The following is a 23108-nucleotide window of genomic DNA, read 5'->3' on the forward strand; positions in this document are numbered from 1 at the left end:
CAGTCCATTGTTTATCTTTGCTGTGTATATAAAATCCCGCTTTATACTTTAATCCATTATGCTTTTGGTTATATTTTTTGAGTGCAGTTCTGTCACAGTAAGGTTGTGTAATGAGGAACAAACTGTATTTAACAGTCAAATGATTTGGTCTCCAGACAGAATCCTTATGCACATGCTGGAAAAAACAAGTATTCATCGGCTCGGTGGTTAAGTGTATTTGTATTGTACAGTACAGAGAACTGCAGCCTATTTGTTAATCAGAGCAGCAGTGGCACCCAAAGCATGTGCCAAACTTCACTGCTCATTTCTAACTGTTAGCAGCTTCAGGTTCACTGGACAAACTCCAAAGGGCATGTTTACTACTCTCTCTCTCTCGCTCTCTGCGTGTGTGTGTGTGCGCGTGTGTGTGTGCGCGTGTGTGTGTGCGCGCGTGTGTGTGCGCGCGCGTGTGTGTGTGCGCGTGTGTGTGTGCGCGTGTGAGTGTGTGCGTGTGCGCGTGTGTGTGTTGGGGATGTGTTTACATATTATAGGAACTTACCTCACTTTTAGGGACAAATTGCAAGTCCCCATAATGTAAATCACAAAATTTTAGATGAGGAAAGTCATCAGGAAATGAATGCAAGTCAATTTAATGTCCTCTGAAGTAATGGAAACAAGACTGTGGGTGTGTCTGTGGGTGGGTGGTGAGAGAAGAGGCCCACTAGCTCGGCCCTGGTCAGTCAGACTCATGAACTCACAGGTCTAGAAAGTATGTTCTGACAGTTTGGCTCAGGACACACATATCTGTGGCTGAGCCACAGAGGCTCCAGGGACTAACTCAGCCACGTCTATCTTAGTGTGTGGCTCTCTTCCAGATTAGTGAGGAATTATAAATTATTAGTTTTCTACACTAATTCTTAAACCCTAAAGATGTGTTCATTTATTATTTTGCCTGTATTTTTTGATGAGAGACAGAGAAGTTAATGACGTGCAGAAAAGGGCTCCAGGTTGGAGTCAAACCCAGGCGGCTGCGGTAAAAAACGTTTTCTCTAAGAGATACAGTATACAGAATAAGTGTGTGGTTTAAAAGAAGACTTTAAACCAATATTGTGGTCTTCCCCAGCTTGAACAGAATGAAGCTTGCCTGTAATGGCACATGTGATTTATTCACAGCTAAGTATTCCATCTGCATTCTGACAAAATAACTGCACACTGCCCATTTCCATTGAGTCAGTCTGGCTCTTAGTTATTTCCCATTTTCGTCAGCAGGGCATTTGTTTACAGTTTTTCAATTCACGCTCACCGTATGCAGTGAGCCAGAGAGAGCGTTTCTTTCTTTGCTTTTCCTCCTGCTTAACAATATGGCCCACAGACTGTACGGCAGATGGATGAGTGCTTCATCCCAGTGTGATTTGCAAATTGCTTGGTGTGCAGAGTGGGGACTTCAGAACCATGAGGTGGATATAAAATGAAGAATGTCACAATGTGTTTGGAAAATTATTTTCACACTAGTGTCCATGCACAGTTAGACCCCGGACACTCTTTGGCACACCTTGACTTTCTAAACATATCTGATATTTGTTAAAACTGTAACTTAATTTCAAAGCAAACAGCACGTTCTGCTCTATTAGCCAGTCTGAGCTCATATACCACAGAGGAGAAGGAGCTGACAGCTGTCTGTGGAAGCTATCTTGGCTCATTCCTGCCCGGGGGCCTCACTGTGCATGTGCGTGCTGCATGCTGCGTAGTAGTGTATTTTGAGGGTCATCGCAGAAAGTCTTCACCACGGGCGAGTACGAGTGGAAAGTGCACTGACAGGCACCCCTGGGTGTGTGTGTGTGTAGTGTTAGATTCCTTGTGGCAGATGAGCTCTCTCTGGTCGCCTGAGGCTGTTCGAATAAACATAGCAGTGGATAAGAAAAGCCCATATCCTGTCAGCGCGAGACGTTTCCATTAAAATGTTGACCATGATAAAGTGACTTGTCTCAAAGTAAAAAGAGGGGAATATGATGGGGAGGTGGTTTTTGTTCCTTTGTTCCTAAATAAAGACATTCCTGTAATAGCATTTGGTTTTAGACTACAGATAGAGCTGACTGAGTTAGTAAAAGTCAGGCAGATTCCCTGTAGGTCTACAGTGAGAGAGAACAGGAGCTGGTCCAGGATGAAAATGAGAGCTGAGATCTGTTGCAGAGCTAAAGCCAAAGCTGGGAGGTAAAGGGAGGAGCACAGGACAAGTGTCCAGATGTGAGACGGCCTCGCCGGCTGCCTGTTTACATTTCTCAGCTAACGGGAGTGTATTTTTAACCTCTGCCTGTTTTTGTTCTCTCTGCAGGTGCTGGAGAGTCAGGGAAGAGCACCATTGTGAAGCAGATGAAGTGAGTGACTGCTCATTGTGTTGGTTTTCCTCCCATCATCTCTGACAAATTAATGTGTCGCAACAGCACAAGCACATGCATTTAGAATATTTAAATGTAGATGGTGCTCCAACATTTATTTGACGATCAGTATGTGCTGCGTAAACATGAATTGAAGGCTTATAGCAGGACATTAATTTGTGGATGTCGAAGCAGGTGTGCAGCACACATCTAGCTCCATAACAAAATATCCTGGGTCCGAGTCTCATCCCTGGTCATTCTGTGTGGTGTACAGCATGGTCCCAATGTTCCCATGAATCACTATCTTTCTAAAAGTGCATTTCCATCCTCCTGTTTTTATGAGCATTTTAAATTGTGCAAAAAAAGAAACCTGAATGCAAACAATGGAAATTTGAAGAAAAAAAAATCGTAAAAAAGTTTATACATTTGGCTGAGGTGGAAAAGTTAATGCATCAATAAAAGAGTGCAATTGGAACAGACTTTATAGCATCTTTAAATGTGTGATTAAGCATCCACTGAAGCGTCCGCTCTACTGAAGACACTAACGTGTGCAGCAGAACATCAGTTCTGCATGGACCGACGAGAAGACTGTAACCTTCTTTAATTAACACATGAAGCAAACATAACCATTCATCTGTCAAGTTTTCCTGATCGTTTGAGGTTTGACTTGCACTCTTTTGCTAAAGTTGTCTCAATGCACGCTCTTCTTCTGCGATGGTTTACCGGCACCGTGATGCACCCAACCCTTAACATTCACACCACAATAGTGGTTGGAAACACTCATTAATTTGCTTTGTATTTAGCTGATTTTTTGGGTTAAAATTTGCGCTAAATTTGGATAAGGCACATTTTTTTTGTTGTGACAGCATAAGAGAGCACTCTCGTGCTAGAGATAGTTTGATTTAAAAACATTTTTGGTTGTTAAAGTGTGTTAAATCTAAGCAAAATTGATCAGCATGTAGTTGTCCTTTCACTGACAATCCAGGCCAAGACCAGACAGGAAATCTGAAGGAAGAAGAATGCAGTAGTCTGTAAGTGGGAGGGTCAGGGAGATCACCCAGAAGATCTGAAAATGACTTTTTCACACTTCATGTATGAAAGATGCAACTAATTTCAGTTTCAAAATATGATTCCTTTTCATTTAAAAGCAAGTAAAGCAAGCACCAAATGACGTCTTCCAGTGTAGTTTCTATTAAGAGACCGTGTCTGTATCTTCCTCTGCACTGCAGCTGATATCGTATACAGGGATGTCCCCTCTGAGAAATGCAATCTTCTAGCTAGCTGATATAGTGAGTAATGTATGGAGTTTGGCCCGGTTAGCTTGGCGCTCCTTGGCTGAGAGCCAAGAAGCTTGAAATAGGCCATTAACAGGCCATGGACCATGAACATTTATCACCATCCATATGGAGGACGGAAACAGTTGTTAAGTGATTGATCAAATCGATTGGGGAGTCCAATCACTGCGCAGAATACAGATATCTTTCAACATCTGTACTGCACTCTTATGTGCTACACATGGGCCACTGCAGTTTTTAATTATACAGCAAGATTGGAAATTTGAGGCAAGAAATTGCCCATGCATTTGCTGAATTGCAGTTCAGTTTACTTTACATCTGCAATGCTAAGCATGAATAGCTACACGGGTACACAACTAGGGATGTTTTTAACAACTAATTTCCCTAATGAGCAAACGGAAGTTTGAACTTAGACTAATCAACCAGTCTTAAAGTAAGAAAACGAAAATATATTGAATGTATTATAAGAGCCAATTTAAACCATGAATCACATTCTTCAGTAACTGAATTGCATTTCATATGGCGCTGAAATACATGACACTTTACGCCGTCCATCAGGTGTTGACTAGTGAGGGTAGCAACGTGCTCTTGTGTTTCCAGTTTCTCAATTGAAGAAAAAGCTTAATGTGTACAGTAAGTACAAGTAACAATCCTTGCAAGAATTTGTTTAGAGACTCAAAAGATATGAGCGACAAAGAGTACAAACACTTGTTGTCTTCTTCATAGCTGAGGCTTTGATTACTGTGTAATGAAGCTGAAATGAAACCCCTGGTATGAAATGTCCCTCCCGTCAGTCCCTTTGAAACCCTACTTGTCCTTAAAACAAGGGCTGACAAGATGTTGCTAAATGTGCATTTCCACAGCTGATGAATGAAAGTTCCTGTTCAGTGTTCCTTCACTGGCTGAAGCGGTTTGACAGATCTCTCAGATACTCTTCTTAAAACCCTCTTACCTTTGCACATCAGTGAATGCCTACACACTTGATGCTTTAGCTTTTAATAAGTCGTTAACAAAAGCCAACATCATACAACGCACAAAAACAAGTGTTTCCAAATGAACAAATTATTTCTCTGTATAGTGTTGTGAAAAAGGTCCATAAAGCCCTTTTAACTGACACTGCAGTGGAAGGAGAACAACGCCACTGTCTTTGCTCTCAGAGGAGTAGGAGTGAATTCTTTCGACTTTCTAAAAATAGAGACCCAACATGACTGACTCAAATGTAACCCCTCAGTCCCAACTAGACTCTAGAGTCCTCTTTGGTTTCTTTTCTGCCTAAGATGGACAAATCATAGACTTCAGAGATACTATGTGTGAGATTTTCATATTCAGAATTTTGACAAAGGTATAATTATGCTTGCAAAAAGTGTTGCGAGTCACATGAAACTGCAGTACTAATGATGGGGTTTAATTTAATCTAGTTTTCAATTTCTTTAGAAAAATTCCCTCCAGTTCACACTAATTCTGCTTGCAAAAATGTGACAGTCACAAGATATGAGAGCATTAATGACAGGATTTCAATTTAAGCCAGAGTTGTATTGAAGATGTCTCCCTGGTTGACACTAGATGTGCAAGATATTTTTAATAGCAGAGTAATGAAATATTTAAATGAGAAGCAAGCTGCTCACAAAGTCCATACAATATAATAAGCATAGCCAAGTTTCCAGTACAGTTAATGTGATTCAGTTCAAAGGATACTCATAAGCAAAATGTGACAGAAAGTTAGGCCAAAAACAGAAGTTATTTGTTGCGGGTGTGGATAACGCCTACAGGATGTAGCCGGACAGGCCCTGGCCATATAGAAGCAAATAGTCATTCATATTTTGAGCTTGTGAAGTGTTGATCACAAACCTTTTCTCAGCCCGCAAATATCACCTTTGTGTGCATGTGAAAAGACTGTATGCACGTATATGAATGTGTGAATTTGATGAATGTGTAAGAAGGTTTTGCAGCTGTAAAAGTATTTGGTGCATGTGTGAAAAGGTTTTGTGCACAGAGGAATTTTGTGCACAATGCAAAAAAAAAAAGCAAAATTTGTGCAGAAATATTTTGAAGGAGCATGTTGCAAAAGTTTCTAGCAGGTTCGTTCTGGTTACGTTTTCCTTTTTGAGTATGCTGAAGTCAACATGGGAAACTTTTGCCCCCTGATTGGACAGTTTGGTTTCCTCTGATTGGATGGTCAGTGAGCAGTGCTGATTGCCAAGCCAGTAGCTTGTAGCTTGTGTACTTCAGTGCCACATACACAGATAAGGTTTTTGTGTGTCTGCCTCTCAGACTTTATGAAACCCCACTGTTCAAAATATTTCTGGTTGACACTTTTGTAACATGCTAATTCAAAATATCTCTGCACAAATTTTAATTCCACGTCCATTAAATATTTCTAGAACTATGAAAACTTTTTGTTCATGTGCAAATTATACCTGTGTGCACAAAAAGTTTTCACACATGCACAAAATGCTTCTGCAGCTACAAAACACACATTCACCCCCCTCACAATAAGATGCACATTTTTTTCACATGCACACAAAAGGTGATATCAAGTGCAGGCTGAGAAAGTATTTGTGAATACCATTTCACAAGCTCAAAATATTGATGACCCTATTTGCTTCCGTATGGCCACCTTCATCAACACCTTCTGTTCTATGTAGAACACTGTTCGTGACTACTGCTCCAACGTGTTTCATCTTCGTCACACTGTTTTCTGTCACTGAAACATTTTTTGGGGTCTGTGAGCGCTTCCATACTGTCGTTATAGGTGTGTCAACAGTCGATCTCAGCTATATGTAGAAAGAGACATTCAGATAAGTAAATTCTGCCTTTAAACAAGGTGTTCAGTCGTGGAAAGAGAGTGAGATGATTCTTTGTGTTCACATGTGCCAGCCCAATCGTAGATTGCCATAAAATAACTATTTGAATAGTGCTTTCTAAAACAAAGTTTGCGTCACAATCGAGTCAGTCAAAAATGATTTTGTGAAATTAGTCAAAGTATTGTTTGGATGAGGGGGAGAACACTGTGGGCTTTTAGTCCTCTTGGCTGTGACTCAGTGTTTCACAGCAGGCCTGCTTGCATTTTAATGAGGTCCCATTCAGCACATCACACAACCAATGAGCATGCTGGCGGTGTGACTCTGGTCTCTGGGCTGTGACAGGACAGGGGAGACGGTTCTGTTTGGTTTCTAGCCCAGCAGCTTCTGTCTCAGCCACATGCTTTTTCAGCTACATGCCTCCTTCTCTCCGTCTCTTTCCACTGCTCCAAATGCAAGTAAATATTTGTTTAAGTGACCTCTGGTTGAGAGATTTTCCCAGTACTGCAGCCTAGCAGTGATTTGTGATCGCATACATGCAGGGCTGAATCATCTTTGATGGATCCAATGAAATACATATAATCTTAGATGAGGTATATTGTAATAGATAATGGACAACATTTTCACAATAGTTGGAAATATGTAGCAAGATAGTCTCTCTTTGACGTTATTATTACTGTGGCCCAACCATAAACAAGCAAAACACATACCGGAGAGAGAACGTACAGTGATGCATTTTTAATGGGCTAACCTGTAATCATATTTAGTTTCCTTCTGAGAGACCTGATACTTCATGATAGACAGTGCTGTGTTTGCTTCTTTGCTAGACAAATCCCTGTGTGTAGATGCAAAATATGCAAAACATTTCTACATTAAAATGTCTAAAACAACTAGACTGATGTTATATATTTTGTTGATTTGAGTACTTGGATTATCCCAAATGTCCCCAACAAAGTACAAACCCGGAGAATTCCCTAATTTTATTTCAGGTATTTTATTCTACTCGCAGTGCGTTTCATTTTGCAGCCTTTAATGGCAACACAGGAAAAACAAGATGATGCTTCAGATAGTGATAGCTCAGATAGATTTTCATCAGCAGTGGTGCTTGTTTAACAATGAAGACAACAACTCCCATGATCCCATGCCACTTCTTGACATCATTAACCCACGGCTTTTGTTTTTATTGTTTTGACGAACTGCGTTATCTTTGACTGATGGTCAACGATAGCCTAAGACGTACAGCGAATAAAAAGAAGTTATTTTGTTGAGTTATTTACCTGAAGAATGCAGTAGTAGTACCAGCAGTGGGGCATTAAAGTCAGCAAACCGTATTTTATACCATTGTATGTTAGTGTGTAATCATATATAATGAAGTCAGTGTTTTGTTTTATTGTCACATTATGATTTCAGTTTAAGTGACATACTAGTTTCTCCGTTGCTCTTCCCCTCCCTCCCTCTGCTCTCTGTTTGCAGGATTATCCACGAGGATGGATACTCAGAAGATGAGTGTAAGCAGTACAGAGCAGTTGTCTACAGCAACACAATCCAGTCCATTATGGCCATCATCAAAGCCATGGCCAACCTTAAGATCGACTATGAGGAAACTACAAGAGCGGTAGGTACCTGACAATAAAGTTGACCCTAAAGTTTGTAGCTTTTTACATGCCGTCTCCCTCCGCACCAGCAAGACTGCAGTGAAATGATGTTTGAAATACAGCAAAGATGGCAGCGATGTTGCAGAAAGAGGATCGTGTGGCTGTTAGCATAAGCCGTTGCAAAACCTGAAAGATGTACCAGCTCGAATATGGAGCCAGATCACTTTCAATATTAATGAATGCACACAATGCGTTTGTGAATCGAGCCACGTCGGGCGAGTCCCACACACAAATGCACTGAATTTCACGCATGACGAGCAGTTTGTAAATGCACATTCGACGGTCTGTATATACATCCAGGGATGTTTATGATGAGAATTCAAAGTACTTGTAAATACGCACATTTTGTGGATGTGCATCAGAAACACATTTGAATCTGGAACCTTATTTTTTTAATGTATGGATTTGTTTTACATTTGTGTACATCGATGACGTTTTTTGAGTGGATTGAAAAATATTCATGCGGAGAGAGTAATTTATATGTAAATCCCAAAATATATTTATGAATCCTTCTGTATGCAAGCATTGATATTGAGATTGATCTGACTCCATACTAGAGAGCATCTCCAGCCAGACTAACTGTGTCTGTCATTGCTTTGTGACACTCGATGCTCCAGATAGATTCATTAACAATACATTTGCCTCATGAACAAATATTACAAATGCTTTTAAAAACAGGCATTTCCATGCTATTTGAAACCTGTTGTTTAATAATAGAAAGCTACTGAAGGTAGTAACAAAACCTTCTGGGAACCTCTTAGAGCGTAGTGTAATACTGCTGCAGTCAGCTCAGTGATATCGTCTCTACTTATCACCACCAAAGCCTCCACTTTTCCTCCATCCTAAGCACCCATATCTAGCCTTGAGGATTTGAAGCTGCAGAAATTATGCCGCTCAAGAATTTCTCTTGAGTGCAGCGTGAAAGTTTCTTCATGGAAATCTCTGGGTAGCAGATAGGGAAGGTGGACTCATGCAGCGCCTTGTATTTTCTGTGCCTGTGTCAACAGGGCGCCACCCAGGGAGATGATAAGATCACTGAAATAAGATTTAGGCACTACTCATGAGAGGAGACAATGATGATTCCTTTTCCTGTGAACCCATTGTCTCATAAATGTGATTCATATATTCTATTCTCACAGATCATTTGAAAGATAATGTAGTTATAGAGGCTGAAGCAATCTGTCAACTCCTACATCCAAGTACATTTGAGAGGATTGTGTATGAGTTTGCTAAGATGCAGGGAAAAAGAGAGCTGTGTTGTCATGGCTTTTATACAGTCCAGCAATTCAACTTAATGGACATATTTCACCTCATATGCTTCATTTGCTATTAAATTAAATTCATTTTTCTAAGTTTGTATAAACTATAGAAGGAATTCTGACCACAGGCCTACAATTGTGCTGGATTGGACTAAGTAATAAAGTCATGTGTAGCGTGTTACTGAATAGAATGAACTGAATGAATGAATTCTACAATACAGACATTTAAATTCAGATTTTTTCATAATGCTAACAATCCTTACTTTGCTTCTTTGATAGTGTGTTCTTAAAATATTTCCCTTTCCTGGGAATGACAGTTCATTCCAGAGGAGTTGGATAAACATGGTTTTATGTGGAAAAAACTTTTTTCCCTGCCTGGTATATGTCAGCATTGGTTCTGCCAAGGTGCCTAGCTCTGCATAACTGGACAGAATACAGTGTTTCAATAACAAGTTTATTTGAGTCTCGCCCCGTTTTGAACGTCCTGGAACATTTGACAGATTTCAATTAAAAAGACAATATTTATCTCCCAGTCAGAAGGAACGCATTCAGCACTATTCTGAAATCAGCATGTGACCAAATGTCTTTGTTTATACATAAGGAGCAAGCTGCGTTCGTGGTTTAACAAACATGACAACTGCTGCAAACTGTATTTAATACAGTGCATACCTCCGCCAGTGCCATGCACTTGCCCAGATTCGTCTCATTGTGGAATCGTACTGAACATGTATCATGTCTTCCATGACCTGCTGTCAGCTGATTTCACATCCGAAGTTGCAGATATTTTCATAACTGTATCATAAGACCATTTTAATTGAAAATGAGCTTCATTTTTCCAGACTCTTTCTGTAGCTTGCAAAGTTAGCTTTGAAATATGTAGTTTATTCTATTTGTCTGTGGGATGATGAGGAACTTTAATACAGACATTCGTTTGTCCAATAGACCGAAGTTGGGAACTACCAACATACCTACCCAGCCAACAATTTGAACTTCAGCTGGACTTAGGTTGGTCAAGGAGAGCGTAGCTATCAGAAAGCCCTGCTCTTCTGCATTCTGTTCTCCTGATGTCCACTGAAAACAACTTGTGTTGCCATATCACAGGATTTTAATTACTACCACGCGGTACACAGTTAAGGGCCACTAACTTCCTGTGACCTACAGTTGAGGTGGAGGGCCAGACAATGGTTAACTAATACATGAAAGTCTCTCAATAGATAACATCAAAAGTTAAGGTAAGTCCTTGTCAAACAGAAAGGGACGAAGGTGATGTAAGCTGTGGACGATGCCCTTCTCGTGCTCCCAGTGAGTATAGCTGCAGTTCTGCCTTTAAATGTTTACATATAAACCACCATCATCAGTACTTCATGCGCTCGGTGGCTAACTGTCCCAGCTCAAATAGTTTAACACTAACAAAGTGGTGTGTGTGCAGCGTGTACACACCAATGATGAGCAGACCAGTTCTTTTAAGTAACCTGGTTTAAAGCGAAGCAACTCATGAATGGCTCTTCTGGTTCTTTTTTTATTCCTCCCTCCCACTCCCCCCTGGTGGTTGGTTAGTCTTCTCAGATTTGGTGGAAATAAATCCTTAATTCACGAGAGAGATGTGAAAGTATTCTGGGTCTGCGTGCCATTTTCCCTCCCGCCTCTCTCTGTCGTTGTTGCTGTCTTTAAGCTACTGGGTTAGCTTGCTGACTGAGAGTCTGTCGCTGAGCAGTGGCTCTCACTAGTTTTTCAGAGGCCGACCATTAAACAAGCAACATAAAATGACAAAAATTGCAGTGGTGGACTAAGCCAATCACCAGTATCCGCTATATTTGTCCAACAGTCCCCTTAAAACTGATCGAATAAGAGAACAGTCGTTGTGATAAACCAGAATGTCTCAGGTTTAGTTGTGTCAGTCAACAGCAATCTGCAGTCTTAAACTGTTCTTGCGCAAGACATGGAGCACCAGAAACGACGGTTAGAAAATATTAGTATGCAGCCAAGATGGCTTAGAGAGGCAAAACTAAGTTTAATCTTTTGGCAATTTCAGAGAAAGTCTCCCTGCTCCCTCGCTTACACAAGTGTCTCTGGGTCATAAAAGTAAATACCTAATTAATTCAAAGTTAATGCAAATATTAATGTACTGTCTTCCATTTGATGCATCTGTTTTTCCAGGCCAACGCACCTTAATAAATGGATTCACCGTGTGATGGCCCAGGGCCAATTAGGCCAATGATGGATACATCATTTCTGGTCATACTATTGCTCACACTTGGGTTTATTTCTCTGTTTCGTCATGTTTCTCTTGTGCAGTCTGATTGGTTGAGAAAGCATATCTCCTCAGAGCTAGCCATAAAACAGACTTGTGGAGTGCAGAGGACTGCAGGAACGTCATATTATATAACCCTGGAAAGAAAAATGCTGTTTTTCTTTCCATTGTGAAACCAGCAGTTTCCAGCGGTCGCAGCTTCTTATCTGCAATTTCTAAGAAAAGCAGTTTGAGATAGCCATTTTTAAAAGCACCAATTACTACAAGCACACCCTGGATACCCGCAACAACAGCAACAGTTTGCATGTTGGCAAGGCAGCTGGCTGATGACCACTTACCATATCTGGTTCATGTTGGCCAGGCAAGTTACGGCAGAAAACTTCTGTTCCAGTGACTCTCTGCCCTGTTTGTGCTTTGTTTTCCTTGTTACTGATGGTTACATATAAAGGAAGTCTCTGTCGCAGTTAGACATGAAGCTCAATGATGAGAACAAAGCTTCATGCATGATACAGAGCACGATCTGCAAAAAAAAGAAGTCCCATCTGGAATTCAACAGAGAGTTGAAAATTATAGCCTTTATATTACAAAAAGACTTTGCATTCAGTGAAGTGTGGAATTATATTTTTAGTATTTGTTTGCTCGCCGCAATCCTGAACTCGCAGTAACAGATGTTTGTAGTAATGAAATGCACTCAGGGCCTTCACCACTGGGCCTTGCAGTAGACAGATAGATTACTGTTGATGTGGGAAAAAAAAGTTGTAAATAAAGCCCTGCAGCGTTCTGCTTATCAGCTTGATCTAGTGATGAAAAATAATGAGGGTTAATAAACTTAATATCTTTTTTTAAGAGACCTAATCTATCTAATGGTGTGTGTGTGTGTGTGTGTGTGTGTGTGTGTGTGTCTTTTTTTGTCAGGATGATGCCCGCCAACTGTTTGCCCTGTCAGCAGCAGCAGAGGAGCAGGGCATCTTGCCAGAAGATCTGTCCAACGTCATCCAGCGACTGTGGGCTGACGGCGGCGTCCAGAGCTGCTTCACACGGGCCAGAGAGTACCAGCTCAATGACTCTGCTGCCTAGTGAGTGCCTTTAGAACATGACATGACATCAAGGTTATTATGTGCGTAGAAATGATATGCACAGAAATCCATGGTGACCAAATGTCAGAGCTAAAAATATAACTGATGTCAGTAGCCACATTTCCCATCGATGCATTATTATGTGCATTTTGAGGCATCGCATTAGAACAGTAGTTCTTCACTAATACAACACTGGTTCCAAAAAAGTTGAGTCGCTGTGTGAAACAAATAAAAACAAACTGTGTTTACCAGCAACAGATTTATTAAGTGTTCCTGAGCCATGTAGCAACATCCTTTATACAATCATGTGTTCACACACAAAGTGTTGAACCTCGCTCCATCCTCGCTTATGAATGACTCAGCCTTTCCAGGATGCTCCTTTCATACCCAATCATGATACTATCACCTGTTACCAATCAGCCTGTTTACCTGTGGAATGATCCAAACAGGTGTTTCTGGAGCATTGCACAACTTTCCCAGTCTTTAGTTGCTCCTGTCTCAACTTGTTTGAAATGTATCGCCAGCATCAAATTCAGAAATAGCGGATGTTTACAGTTGAGTATATGTCAAAAACGATTTACAAGTTATCACATTCAGTTTTATTTATGTTTTACACAGCATTTTTTGGAATCGGAGTTGTCGTTTGAAGAGTTTCCTCTGTGTTGGATTCAGTTTTGTTATTTGTCATATTGTTAATATGGCGCCACATAGAGAGCAGCTACAGTTATTAATAATGAAGACGTTATGGTTTTGTTTAACCAGAGGCTTTCACTTTTAAGACCAGTCACGTTGCTAATCTGCAACAACAGAGCAACCTCATCCTCTCTCCTCAGGTCTTAATTACCTAAATTACCCGCATCTCTGAGTGCTCCATTTGTTGGCTGCATTGTTATAATGTTCCAGCATAATAACCGCGGGAGCATGAGGTAATTGTGAGAGGCTGCTGGTAGGAGGTGAGAGGTGGCTATCACTCTGACCCTCTGGGATGCAGCGTTGCTCTGAAATGGGCATCCAGAGAAAATGAAGAGGCTTAGCCTTGGCTCCCCAGCAGCTGCCTGCAAGCTGCAGCATGAACTAACTTTTCTGTTGAATACAAGGCCTTTGATAATACTGTGACACCTCCAGAATGTGCCATAAACTGTCCAGGGCGTGTTAAGTGTTTCACAAATAATTGTGTTGCAGTGAAGGCAGTATTTAACTTCCAGGGGGGGTGATATTGTTCTCTGTTTGTGTTGGCCCGTATAACCATAACTTGTCCATCTCGACTTCACTGCTCTCGTTGAGGCCGAGCAGACCTGGACGCGCTGGGCTAACGCGGCCTCACATTTAGTAGCCGGGAGAGTGGACAATATACGACATTTCACCACGGCTTAGTGTGGCGCTGAGCGAGTCGGTTGCTATAAGAGAGGACTAAATGAGTCTGGCACTAGACCATAATCCATGTCTGAGCACCTGCTGAGAGCCAGAGAAAGGAAGGGGGAGATAAAGAGAGAGAGATGGCACAGCTCACATTAACAGAGACCTCTCTCTACTCTCCCTCCCTCTGCTTTGATAGAAAGGGGACATGTACTGTACACTCTGAAAATAATGGATCCCGCTGCCATCACTTGAGGAAACAAGACTGACCTTTTCACACGTCTGTGTGTATAGAAATGCAGGCTGGCTTTAGACTGAGCTCTGCTTCCACTCTGAGTATCTGATAATTGCTCACTCCAGTGACAGAAAATTAGCATGGTGAGGTTGCACAGTCTTATAAAATGACCATTATATTCCCATTGATGATTCTCTGTCACCCTGCAGGTCAGCACCTTTTCTTATTAGAGTGTAAGTCGCCCAAATTCAATTAATCTTCAGGGCTTATAAACCCAATGGCCAAATCAAGCAGTGTTACAATATCTGATGTGTGGACTACAAAAGCAGCCTAAACCTCTGTGGAGAGAAGGATTATGATTAAACTGTCAAACATGTGGCATGAAGAAGTGGTGCAGAGGCTCTAATATCTACGCCCGGGCTGTGGCTTGTATGGGATTACACTCGGCAGCAACACTTTGTTACACAACACAGTCTTTTTTATGCATGCTTAATATTGTGCTGAAAGATTGACAGAAAGCACTTCTGCGTCTCTCCCATGGTTACATTATATGTGTTAAGGTTGATCGTGGTTTTGTGTTTAGGGTTTTTGTCGCGGTTTAGGCATGCTGGCCTGAAAAGTCGGATTGCTTTATTTGGCCATGTTCACACACACACACCCATCCACACGCACACACACGCAAACACTGCTTCTTCTAAAAGCAATTCAAAATATGGGGAAGTTGAATGTCAGCACGTTAGCTTGAAGTGCGTGAAAGCCGTCTGTGCAGCTAAGAGAGAATAGAAAAAGTAGGAGTTTATCATTTATTAGTAATATTTTGGCTGCTGTGCCCATGCTGTTTGCACTTTACGTCTCTGACCACATGACACCGTGTGTGTGTTAGTGTTGACAAAGAAGATTGAACACTACAGCAACCAGAACTCTACTTTGCTGTTTTGCTGACCCGGACTCAAATGGTGTTTTGGTGAAGCTTTGAGTTTTATTAGCAAAGACTTTCTGAAGCTGTCGGAACAATTTGTTACATGTCACATGTTGCATTCATTTGTAACTGAGGCTGCCGTAACACAACCTGCTGCCAGCATGAGGCCCTTCTGTTCCTCTCACGTCTGTGTGAAGGAACAGAGGAGGCTTGACGCAGCCTTCCTTTACACCTCACCTGTACGGAACAGCTTAATATCCTTCCTCTGTGCTGGCTTAAAGGACAGCGCTGTTAATTTGACATATATGGTTTGTGTCCGTGTTCCCATCAGCTACCTAAATGACCTGGAGAGGATAGCCAAGCCAGATTACATCCCCACACAGCAAGACGTGCTGCGGACCCGAGTGAAGACCACCGGTATTGTGGAAACACATTTCACCTTCAAGGACCTGCACTTCAAGTAAGACCCCACTTTCACTCTGCTGAAGCTCATTGTTAAAGGTGCAGTCACGACAGCAGTTTGTATTATGCAGCTCAGCATTTCATTTCACCTGCAGACAGACACAACCTTCTGATTTACCAAGTGCTGTATTTAATAGCACAGGTGGACCACCTCCACTGCAGTAACCGCTGTCTGTGTTAATATACCACTGACAGCATCTGTTTGACGAGGCTCATGCTGGACACCTGAAATTTCTGAACACATTTCAGTTTGAATTGTTCGGACGGTTGCCTGAAACATTTCGCATGAGAAGATTTACACAGTAAGCATGTTTATAAATACAGCAGTCATTAGTAAAGCAGTGGGACCCATTTTGATCTCCAAGACTCTCTCAGTGCATCACTGTCTTACAGGAAGATAATAGTACTCAGAATTTAAACTTTATGTGAAAGTCATAAAAAGTGCCTAAAAAATGAGTTGTTTTGACAGTAACAACCATCATTTGAGCATTTTTTCCCAACTGAGGACAGTTTATCTGTGTGTGTGCGCGTATGAGTCATGCGTTTATGTTTGTACTGTAAGTGTTGCGTGTGTTTGCCAGCTCACAGTGTTTCCCCTTTTTGGAAACTTAATAAAGTTCACAGAGAGGAAAACATTTGTTTTTTCCGATTTGTGGAGTTGTTTTGAGGTTGCCGTCTCACTTCAGCAACTGAGCTCAAAATGTCTCTAACCTGAGCAGCTCATCCCACTCGATGCTGTCACAGTGGGGACTCCGCACACACACACACACACACACATCAATAAATTCTGCACAAACAATATGCATGTGTGGGTTTTTAATAACTGCATGGTTATCACAGCAGGATTACACATAATAATAATGAAAAAATGTATTCTGGCATGCAGACTCATTATTACCGCTCTAGTTTGTTATTTTGGATGCCTGTCTTCAGCCATACTTCTCAGAAATTGCCTGTTTTCACAGTGTAAACCTGATAATGGTCTACTCCTCAGTGTGACAACAAAATGTGAAAAATTGTCACCCCTCAAACCACACACAAACACATTGTACTTCATATCTCATGGAGACATTAGTCACTACTAAAGCTTTGGAAACAAAAGAGGAAATTGTTTGTAAAATGTCTGAATATCTGCCTGTGTGTGTGTGTGTGTGTGTGTGTGTGTGTGTGTGTGTGTGTGTGTGTGTGTGTGTGTGTGTGTGTGTGTGTGTGTGTGTGTGCTTCTGCGCCTGCTGTGTGTCCGTGTGTCATATTTAAGTCTCATATTTACATCTTGATTCATTTTATGTCTTTTTGGAAGACGCAAATCAAATCCTGCTGGCATATGTTTACCTGCAGCACCTCCTCAGTGCTGTGCTGCTGTGTTATGTTTAGCTAATGTAAGCAGTGCTGGAGACGAGCGCAGTGCTGATGTAAACAGTCTAAAGTGTGTCACTGTTATAATGAGTTCTGCTTACTCAGCCTAAAGCTGGGCTGTCCGTGAAACTCAAAGTTCTGCTCTAATGAACCAAATTCTGCAAAGTCAAAACTGCTGAGCAGGACGAATGTAGTATTATGACAAAAGTGTGTCACTGTGGCGTAACACAAACGAAAAGCTCCCTCTTATACTCCAGGTTCCGTACCGGTTCGCGCATCTAAATTTGCATGCTCGGTGCATTTCGGCCAAATATATATTTGCTCTGAACCCAGAAAGTTGGTTCCCAGCTGGAACAGAAAAAAGCAGGATTTCCTCCCTCTGAAGTGTGAACAATGACACCATCAGTGGGCGTGACGTATTGTACCAGCTGGAAAGAGAGGCTGGAGAAGGCTTTCTGTAATATCTGTAATAAAAGAACAAAATCTCCCGGGTAATCAGCGTGACCTGCCGTCTTACTTCTATTGTTTACTTCCATTGCACATTGTGTTGACGAGGCGTCCTTGATTACAATGGTTCTGCTGAAAAGTGGAAGGAGCGTGGGCTGGTTCACTAAGTAACACCAAGGGTTCAAGAATATTAACAATACGAGATGTCCGACACCATCCATGCTCTCTCATCCGTTTAGCTTCCCTCCGTCTTCATGAATAAGTCATGTACCTGCCGCCGCCCCGTGCCTCAGCCTGTCTGAACGCTGCCCGTTTTATGGAAACATTTTTTGCGATGGACTTGCTGAAGTACGCCTCAGGGACAGTTTCAGTCCTGGAGCCTAGAGAGTGAGCCGGTTTTCACTGGAGCAGACAATGCCTCAACCTGTCTTAAGGCCGCCTGTTACCACAGCAACTGCACTGAACTAAAATGCCAACAAATGCCAGGAAAATGACAAACGTCTGTGCAGCGAAACACCGTGCCCTGAAGAGAGGAAGAGGCAGAGATGTATTCACCAGAGAGAGAGAGAGAGCACACACACTTTTCCAGAGGGAGACCTTGAAGCTGCTCGACTTGTCTGTCAGTGTGAAAAAGTGTTGTTTGTCCTGCGCTCAGTCCCATCCACCCTTCATGTTTACACTGCTTCCCTGTGCAGGATGTTTGATGTTGGCGGCCAGCGGTCAGAGAGGAAGAAGTGGATCCACTGCTTCGAGGGCGTCACGGCCATCATCTTCTGTGTAGCCATGAGCGCTTACGACCTGGTCCTGGCCGAGGACGAGGAGATGGTGAGTTCGGCTCACACTCGTTTGCTTTGCATGCGTTTCACAGTAGAGCCCGTTCCCAGGGTGATTTAAAAGGGGTGGGAGGTTTGAGTGTTCAGTGAACTCATTTCCTTTATGTGCCCTAGTTGTACTCTCTTATAATCTCTTTATCTCCACATTTGTGCCCGTCCCACCCAGAACCGGATGCATGAGAGCATGAAGCTGTTCGACTCCATCTGCAACAACAAGTGGTTCACAGAGACGTCCATCATCCTGTTCCTCAACAAGAAGGACCTGTTCGAGGAGAAGATCGCCCACAGCCCTCTGACCATCTGCTTCCCTGAGTACACTGGTACAGTCTGAACGCCTCACTTAAGCTTCACTTAATGGTTTCTTTTGAATTTTTACACCTGCATGATTGACAAGAACGCAAACGTCAGTCTCAAACTAAACCTTTTTAAAACAAGTCAAGTATTTTGTCCATGCGGTGTGATAGGGTCACATCTCTCCAGTTCAGTTGTACTTGTTTGTTCCTGAAAATCCAGCCCCGGTTTGTGCCTCTTATGTATTGATCACCCAGGAATCTGTGAAAAACCCAGAAGGTTGTTTAACGACAGTCGCTGCTGTATTTCCAAAATCCTTCAAGAGTCTTCAAATCATCTAGATCTGTTTGCTCTCAGACAAAACAATTTTTATCGTATATCTGGTAATAAAACAGTTAAAAATGTGGTTCAGATTGTATGAATATTAAACAAAGTCATCATTTTGAGCTATCATGTCTGTTTGAGGAAACCAGCTGGATGAAATCAAATCGTTTCATCCAGCTAGCTCGGAGAGTCTTTGAGGATTTGGGAAATACATTCAGTAAGTGTTGTTAAACGGCTGTCTGGCTTCTTCAAACAGCTCTGGGTGGTTAATCTTCAGAGAAACAAATGCTTATCTGTGTGACTCAGAATGTAACAATAATACAAGAGGAAGCACCAGGAGTGATGAGTTCAGCAGTAAGAAGAACATGATGAGGATTTATTAAGGACCAGCTGAAATGAGTCCAGGCGGATCATGAACTGTGTGATCCCCTCTGAGAAGCTCCATTAACCCCAGCACCCTCTGTCCCTCAGGCCCCAACAAGTACGAGGAGGCCCAGGCTTACATCCAGACCAAATTTGAGGATCTGAACAAGAAGAAGGACACCAAGGAAATCTACACCCACTTCACCTGCGCCACCGACACCAAGAACGTGCAGTTTGTGTTCGATGCCGTCACTGACGTCATCATCAAGAACAACCTGAAGGACTGTGGCCTCTTCTGAAACCACGTCTGAGGAAGAGTCAAGGTGAGTTTAGAGAAGTGACACAGGAAGTGATCCAGATCTCTGATGAGTCCCAAAATGACGCCTGTTTGAAATGACTGATTGTGTGTGTTTTTCTGCTTTATTAGCTTACTTGAACAGTTCCGGTGACCATAAAGATAGGGGATTATACACACATCATGAATGACTGCACTGGCCAACCACGATTTCTGCTTTGATCTGCTTTTTATAAAGACACCTAAGAGACTGAAAACCCGACGAGCCTTGTGGGATTTCAACGATTGCTGATCCAGTCACTCGTATTGTTAACTCTTATGGGCTATGACCACAAAAATCAACATTTATTATTGTATTTTTGTTGTTGTTTTTTTTTCTTCTTCTTTATTTTCAAGTACTAGAGGAGGCAAAGGAAAACTTTTTTATATAAATGCATTCATTTTACTTTTAGAAATTCTGATGTGCAAATTATTAAACTTTTAATCACATGAAGCTTATTTTTTAAGAGGTGAAGCACAGGCATGGACATAACATATGATCGATAAAGGAAAGAGCTTTTTTTTTATAATGTTTACATAAGTTCATCATTCGTAGCCAAACCGTATATTGTTCTGCATGACTCAACATGGCAAGTATTAGCTCTGTAATCACTGCACAAATTATCTAACATTCCTACAAAATCAAAATAAAAAATATTAAAATGTTGAAAAGAAAAAAAAAACTTCACATGCAGGGGGAAATTATGGCAAAATTCTAACTGGTATTTACAGTATGTGTGTACCTAACATTCTCTCACTTTTTTTAGTACCATTTCCATGTCTGTTGCAGTATGTTTGTGCCTTGACTTCTGTTTACAACCAATTCCTAGATATGCTTTCAGTACTGTTTGACCTACTGTGCGCCTATATTTTTTCTTCCATTTTCTGCCTAGCACCTATGAATATGTAGTGATTATTAATGAGAGACGAAAATCTAATTCAGAAAAAGGTTAGTGTTTTTGGTAAATATTAAAATGCTTTGAAAGTCCTATATGATTTAATTTAAATAAAAGTAGAGATCACCTGACTCTTGCACATTGTTTGTCCTCTCTGTTTTATTCCTTTAATGCAACGTGTTCATTTTTTTGTGGTGGACCTGCTGAGGTCGAGTGAAGTTTCACATGTGTCTGTACTGCTGTTTCACAGGAGGGTGAGGTTGCAAATATAAACACAATGGAAGTGCTGGGGTGTATAGAATAATCCTGACTTTCTATAAAATTAGTTAGTTTACAGTTTTACACCATTAAAGTAACTTTATGGAGTTTCAATCATGGAGGCCGGAGAAGGTTTTTACTGGACGAGACAATTTCACTCATCACGTCCTCACCCAGGAAGGAAGGAACATATTTCTGAAACGAGTTGCCGTGGTGTTCAGTCGCCACATTAAAACAAACAAAGACAGATGTCAAGTGCACATTGGTTTGAGTGACAAAGGTAAGGAGGTGCGTTGTAATGTGAAATAGCTTCTTTCCATTAAAGCAATCACTGCTCTCTGGTAGTTGAACTGAAAACACTGACACTGAAACTGCACAGAAACGTTTATTTCACATCGACAACCAGACCGTGTGACTTCAGCTGAACAGCAACACTGTGACCACAGGCGACAAATAAGGGATGGTGATAAATGCTGAAATAGTAGCTCAATAGCCACCATATGCTAATGTTATAAAACCCCTGTGAGTTTTACATGACACACTTTTAATTTCTAAGAGGGAGAGTGTGTCATTTCTGTTTTAAAATGTTTCAAGTCTCACTTTTAAAACTAATTTCTGACATTCTTTCTTATTTGGTAAAATAATGATTCAGTTTTAAGCAGTTACATACATAGTTCAACCTAACCACAACTTCCTACTGCAGACATGTCTTTAAACGGGCTGACGGCGCCATCTAGTGGACACTTGAAGAACATGAGTTTATAAATAGTACAGAGTTAGGTTTAGACGGTCAGTGTCATTCAGCTCAGTTTTGCATTCATGTTCTATTTTTGATTTTCTCCAACAAGCTTGTGCTTTGTATGACTAATTAGTAATTAACTAAAAACACCATGACATGGACTTAATACTACACTGTAAAGAGATCCAGTCACCCAGTGATTTTCCAGATGCAGAACTGAATGTTATCATTCCCTTTCCCTGCAGTTGTCTGTCTCTGAGCTGGAGATCGTTAATAAGTTAAAGAGAGACGCTTTGCCATCAGTGGTGTCCGTCCACATTCACCTCAGTGGTCTCAGACATCTTCCTGACTATAACCTAAAGAGAGAAAAAGACCTTCTGAAGAGAAGAACTGACAAGGACAGACGATGGACAGTATTATTGAAACAAAAGTTCTCATTAATCACTTTATGAATCTCAGGACAGCAGTGGACACCAACACTGACTGCAAGATTTAAACTATTACAGACGCAGTTACAGTATGCTTCAACGATAAGAGGGCTGATTAATGATGCTTGTATTAGCTGAATGACAGGCTCCCAGTGCACAGACCCTCCTCTAAACTGATCCTGAAAGTCTTCTGCAGAAGTCCTTCAGAATAGTAATTAACCTACTGAGACAGATTAAGAACAGCGAACAACACATAGACCTGCACAGACATGTGACCTGGAAAGTCACAGCATTACGAGGACATCCCTGCACCTGTGCAGCAGGGTTGGTAACTTCTGCTAGTAAAAATACAATTCTGTTCAATACAAAATCCCTGCCAGAAAAACACAGTTTACAGTCAGGTGACTTGTCCACATGAACGGTCACAGCCAGATACAGTTCCCACAGCTACATGCACACTTAATAAGATGAGCCTCTCAAAGTCTCGAGCAGTTTATATTTATCTACAAAAGAAGTGATGATTTACTTGCTGTTTGAAGTAAAACCTTACGAGTTGAACTGTGATTGGTGCTTTCTCAGCCAGTTCTGCTTTTTCAGCAGACAAAAAAGATTTTAGAGAAGCCATGAAAAGAAATCTACTTTCAAAAGCCCAAACATCAGCAGATCAGGCTAAAACCAAAAACACTGCCCCATCATGTGAACAAGCTGCTCTTGATTTGATTGACTCCAGTTTTCCAAACCCCTCAGCAGAACTGTCTGTAGAGGGCGCTGCAAGTCTACATCTGAAAGACCAGTTCCACTCTGTGTCCAGCCTCAGAATCACAAAACTTCTGGTTTAAAACCTGACAAGAGTAACACTTCAGAGTTTGGGTGACAGAAAATGTGCTGTAATGTCTGCTGTGTTTGGTCTGGTAAAGCTTTCAAAGTGAAGGTTTCTTCCAGCTCACAGTGTTTTCTGCCCACTGACGGGTTTGAAGCAGACTTTTTATGTTAAAATGTCGGTCTAAGTGAATTTGTTGCTATGAGCTCCAAAAAATATCTGGAAATCAGTGATTCTCACTCAAAGCCAGACATGGACACCCGGTGCGTCAAAACCACATCCTGGCAGTGTTAGACCTTTTGGGATCTATCTGGATCTGTCAGGCTGCACTGAAAATGGACCTAGTGATGTAGGAT

The 23108-nt window shown here is 41.4% G+C and overlaps 1 protein-coding gene across 1 annotated transcript in view; it reads left to right on the forward strand.

The window, feature by feature from the left end:
- The window catches only part of LOC121621760 (guanine nucleotide-binding protein G(i) subunit alpha-2-like), a 62453-nt gene extending 41815 nt beyond the window's left edge, over nucleotides 1–20638 (forward strand). Inside the window, exons 2-9 of the mRNA XM_041958374.1 lie at nucleotides 2312–2354; nucleotides 7924–8065; nucleotides 12531–12691; nucleotides 15533–15661; nucleotides 18162–18291; nucleotides 18466–18619; nucleotides 19386–19600; nucleotides 19705–20638. Of these exons, the coding sequence (XP_041814308.1) occupies nucleotides 2312–2354; nucleotides 7924–8065; nucleotides 12531–12691; nucleotides 15533–15661; nucleotides 18162–18291; nucleotides 18466–18619; nucleotides 19386–19576 (950 nt within the window). The 3' untranslated portion in view covers nucleotides 19577–19600; nucleotides 19705–20638. The remainder of the gene's footprint in view (nucleotides 1–2311; nucleotides 2355–7923; nucleotides 8066–12530; nucleotides 12692–15532; nucleotides 15662–18161; nucleotides 18292–18465; nucleotides 18620–19385; nucleotides 19601–19704) is intronic.
- Nucleotides 20639–23108: the final 2470 nt, after the last annotated feature.

Source organism: Chelmon rostratus, chromosome 2 (assembly GCF_017976325.1).
Source record: "Chelmon rostratus isolate fCheRos1 chromosome 2, fCheRos1.pri, whole genome shotgun sequence".
Taxonomy (NCBI): domain Eukaryota; kingdom Metazoa; phylum Chordata; class Actinopteri; order Chaetodontiformes; family Chaetodontidae; genus Chelmon; species Chelmon rostratus.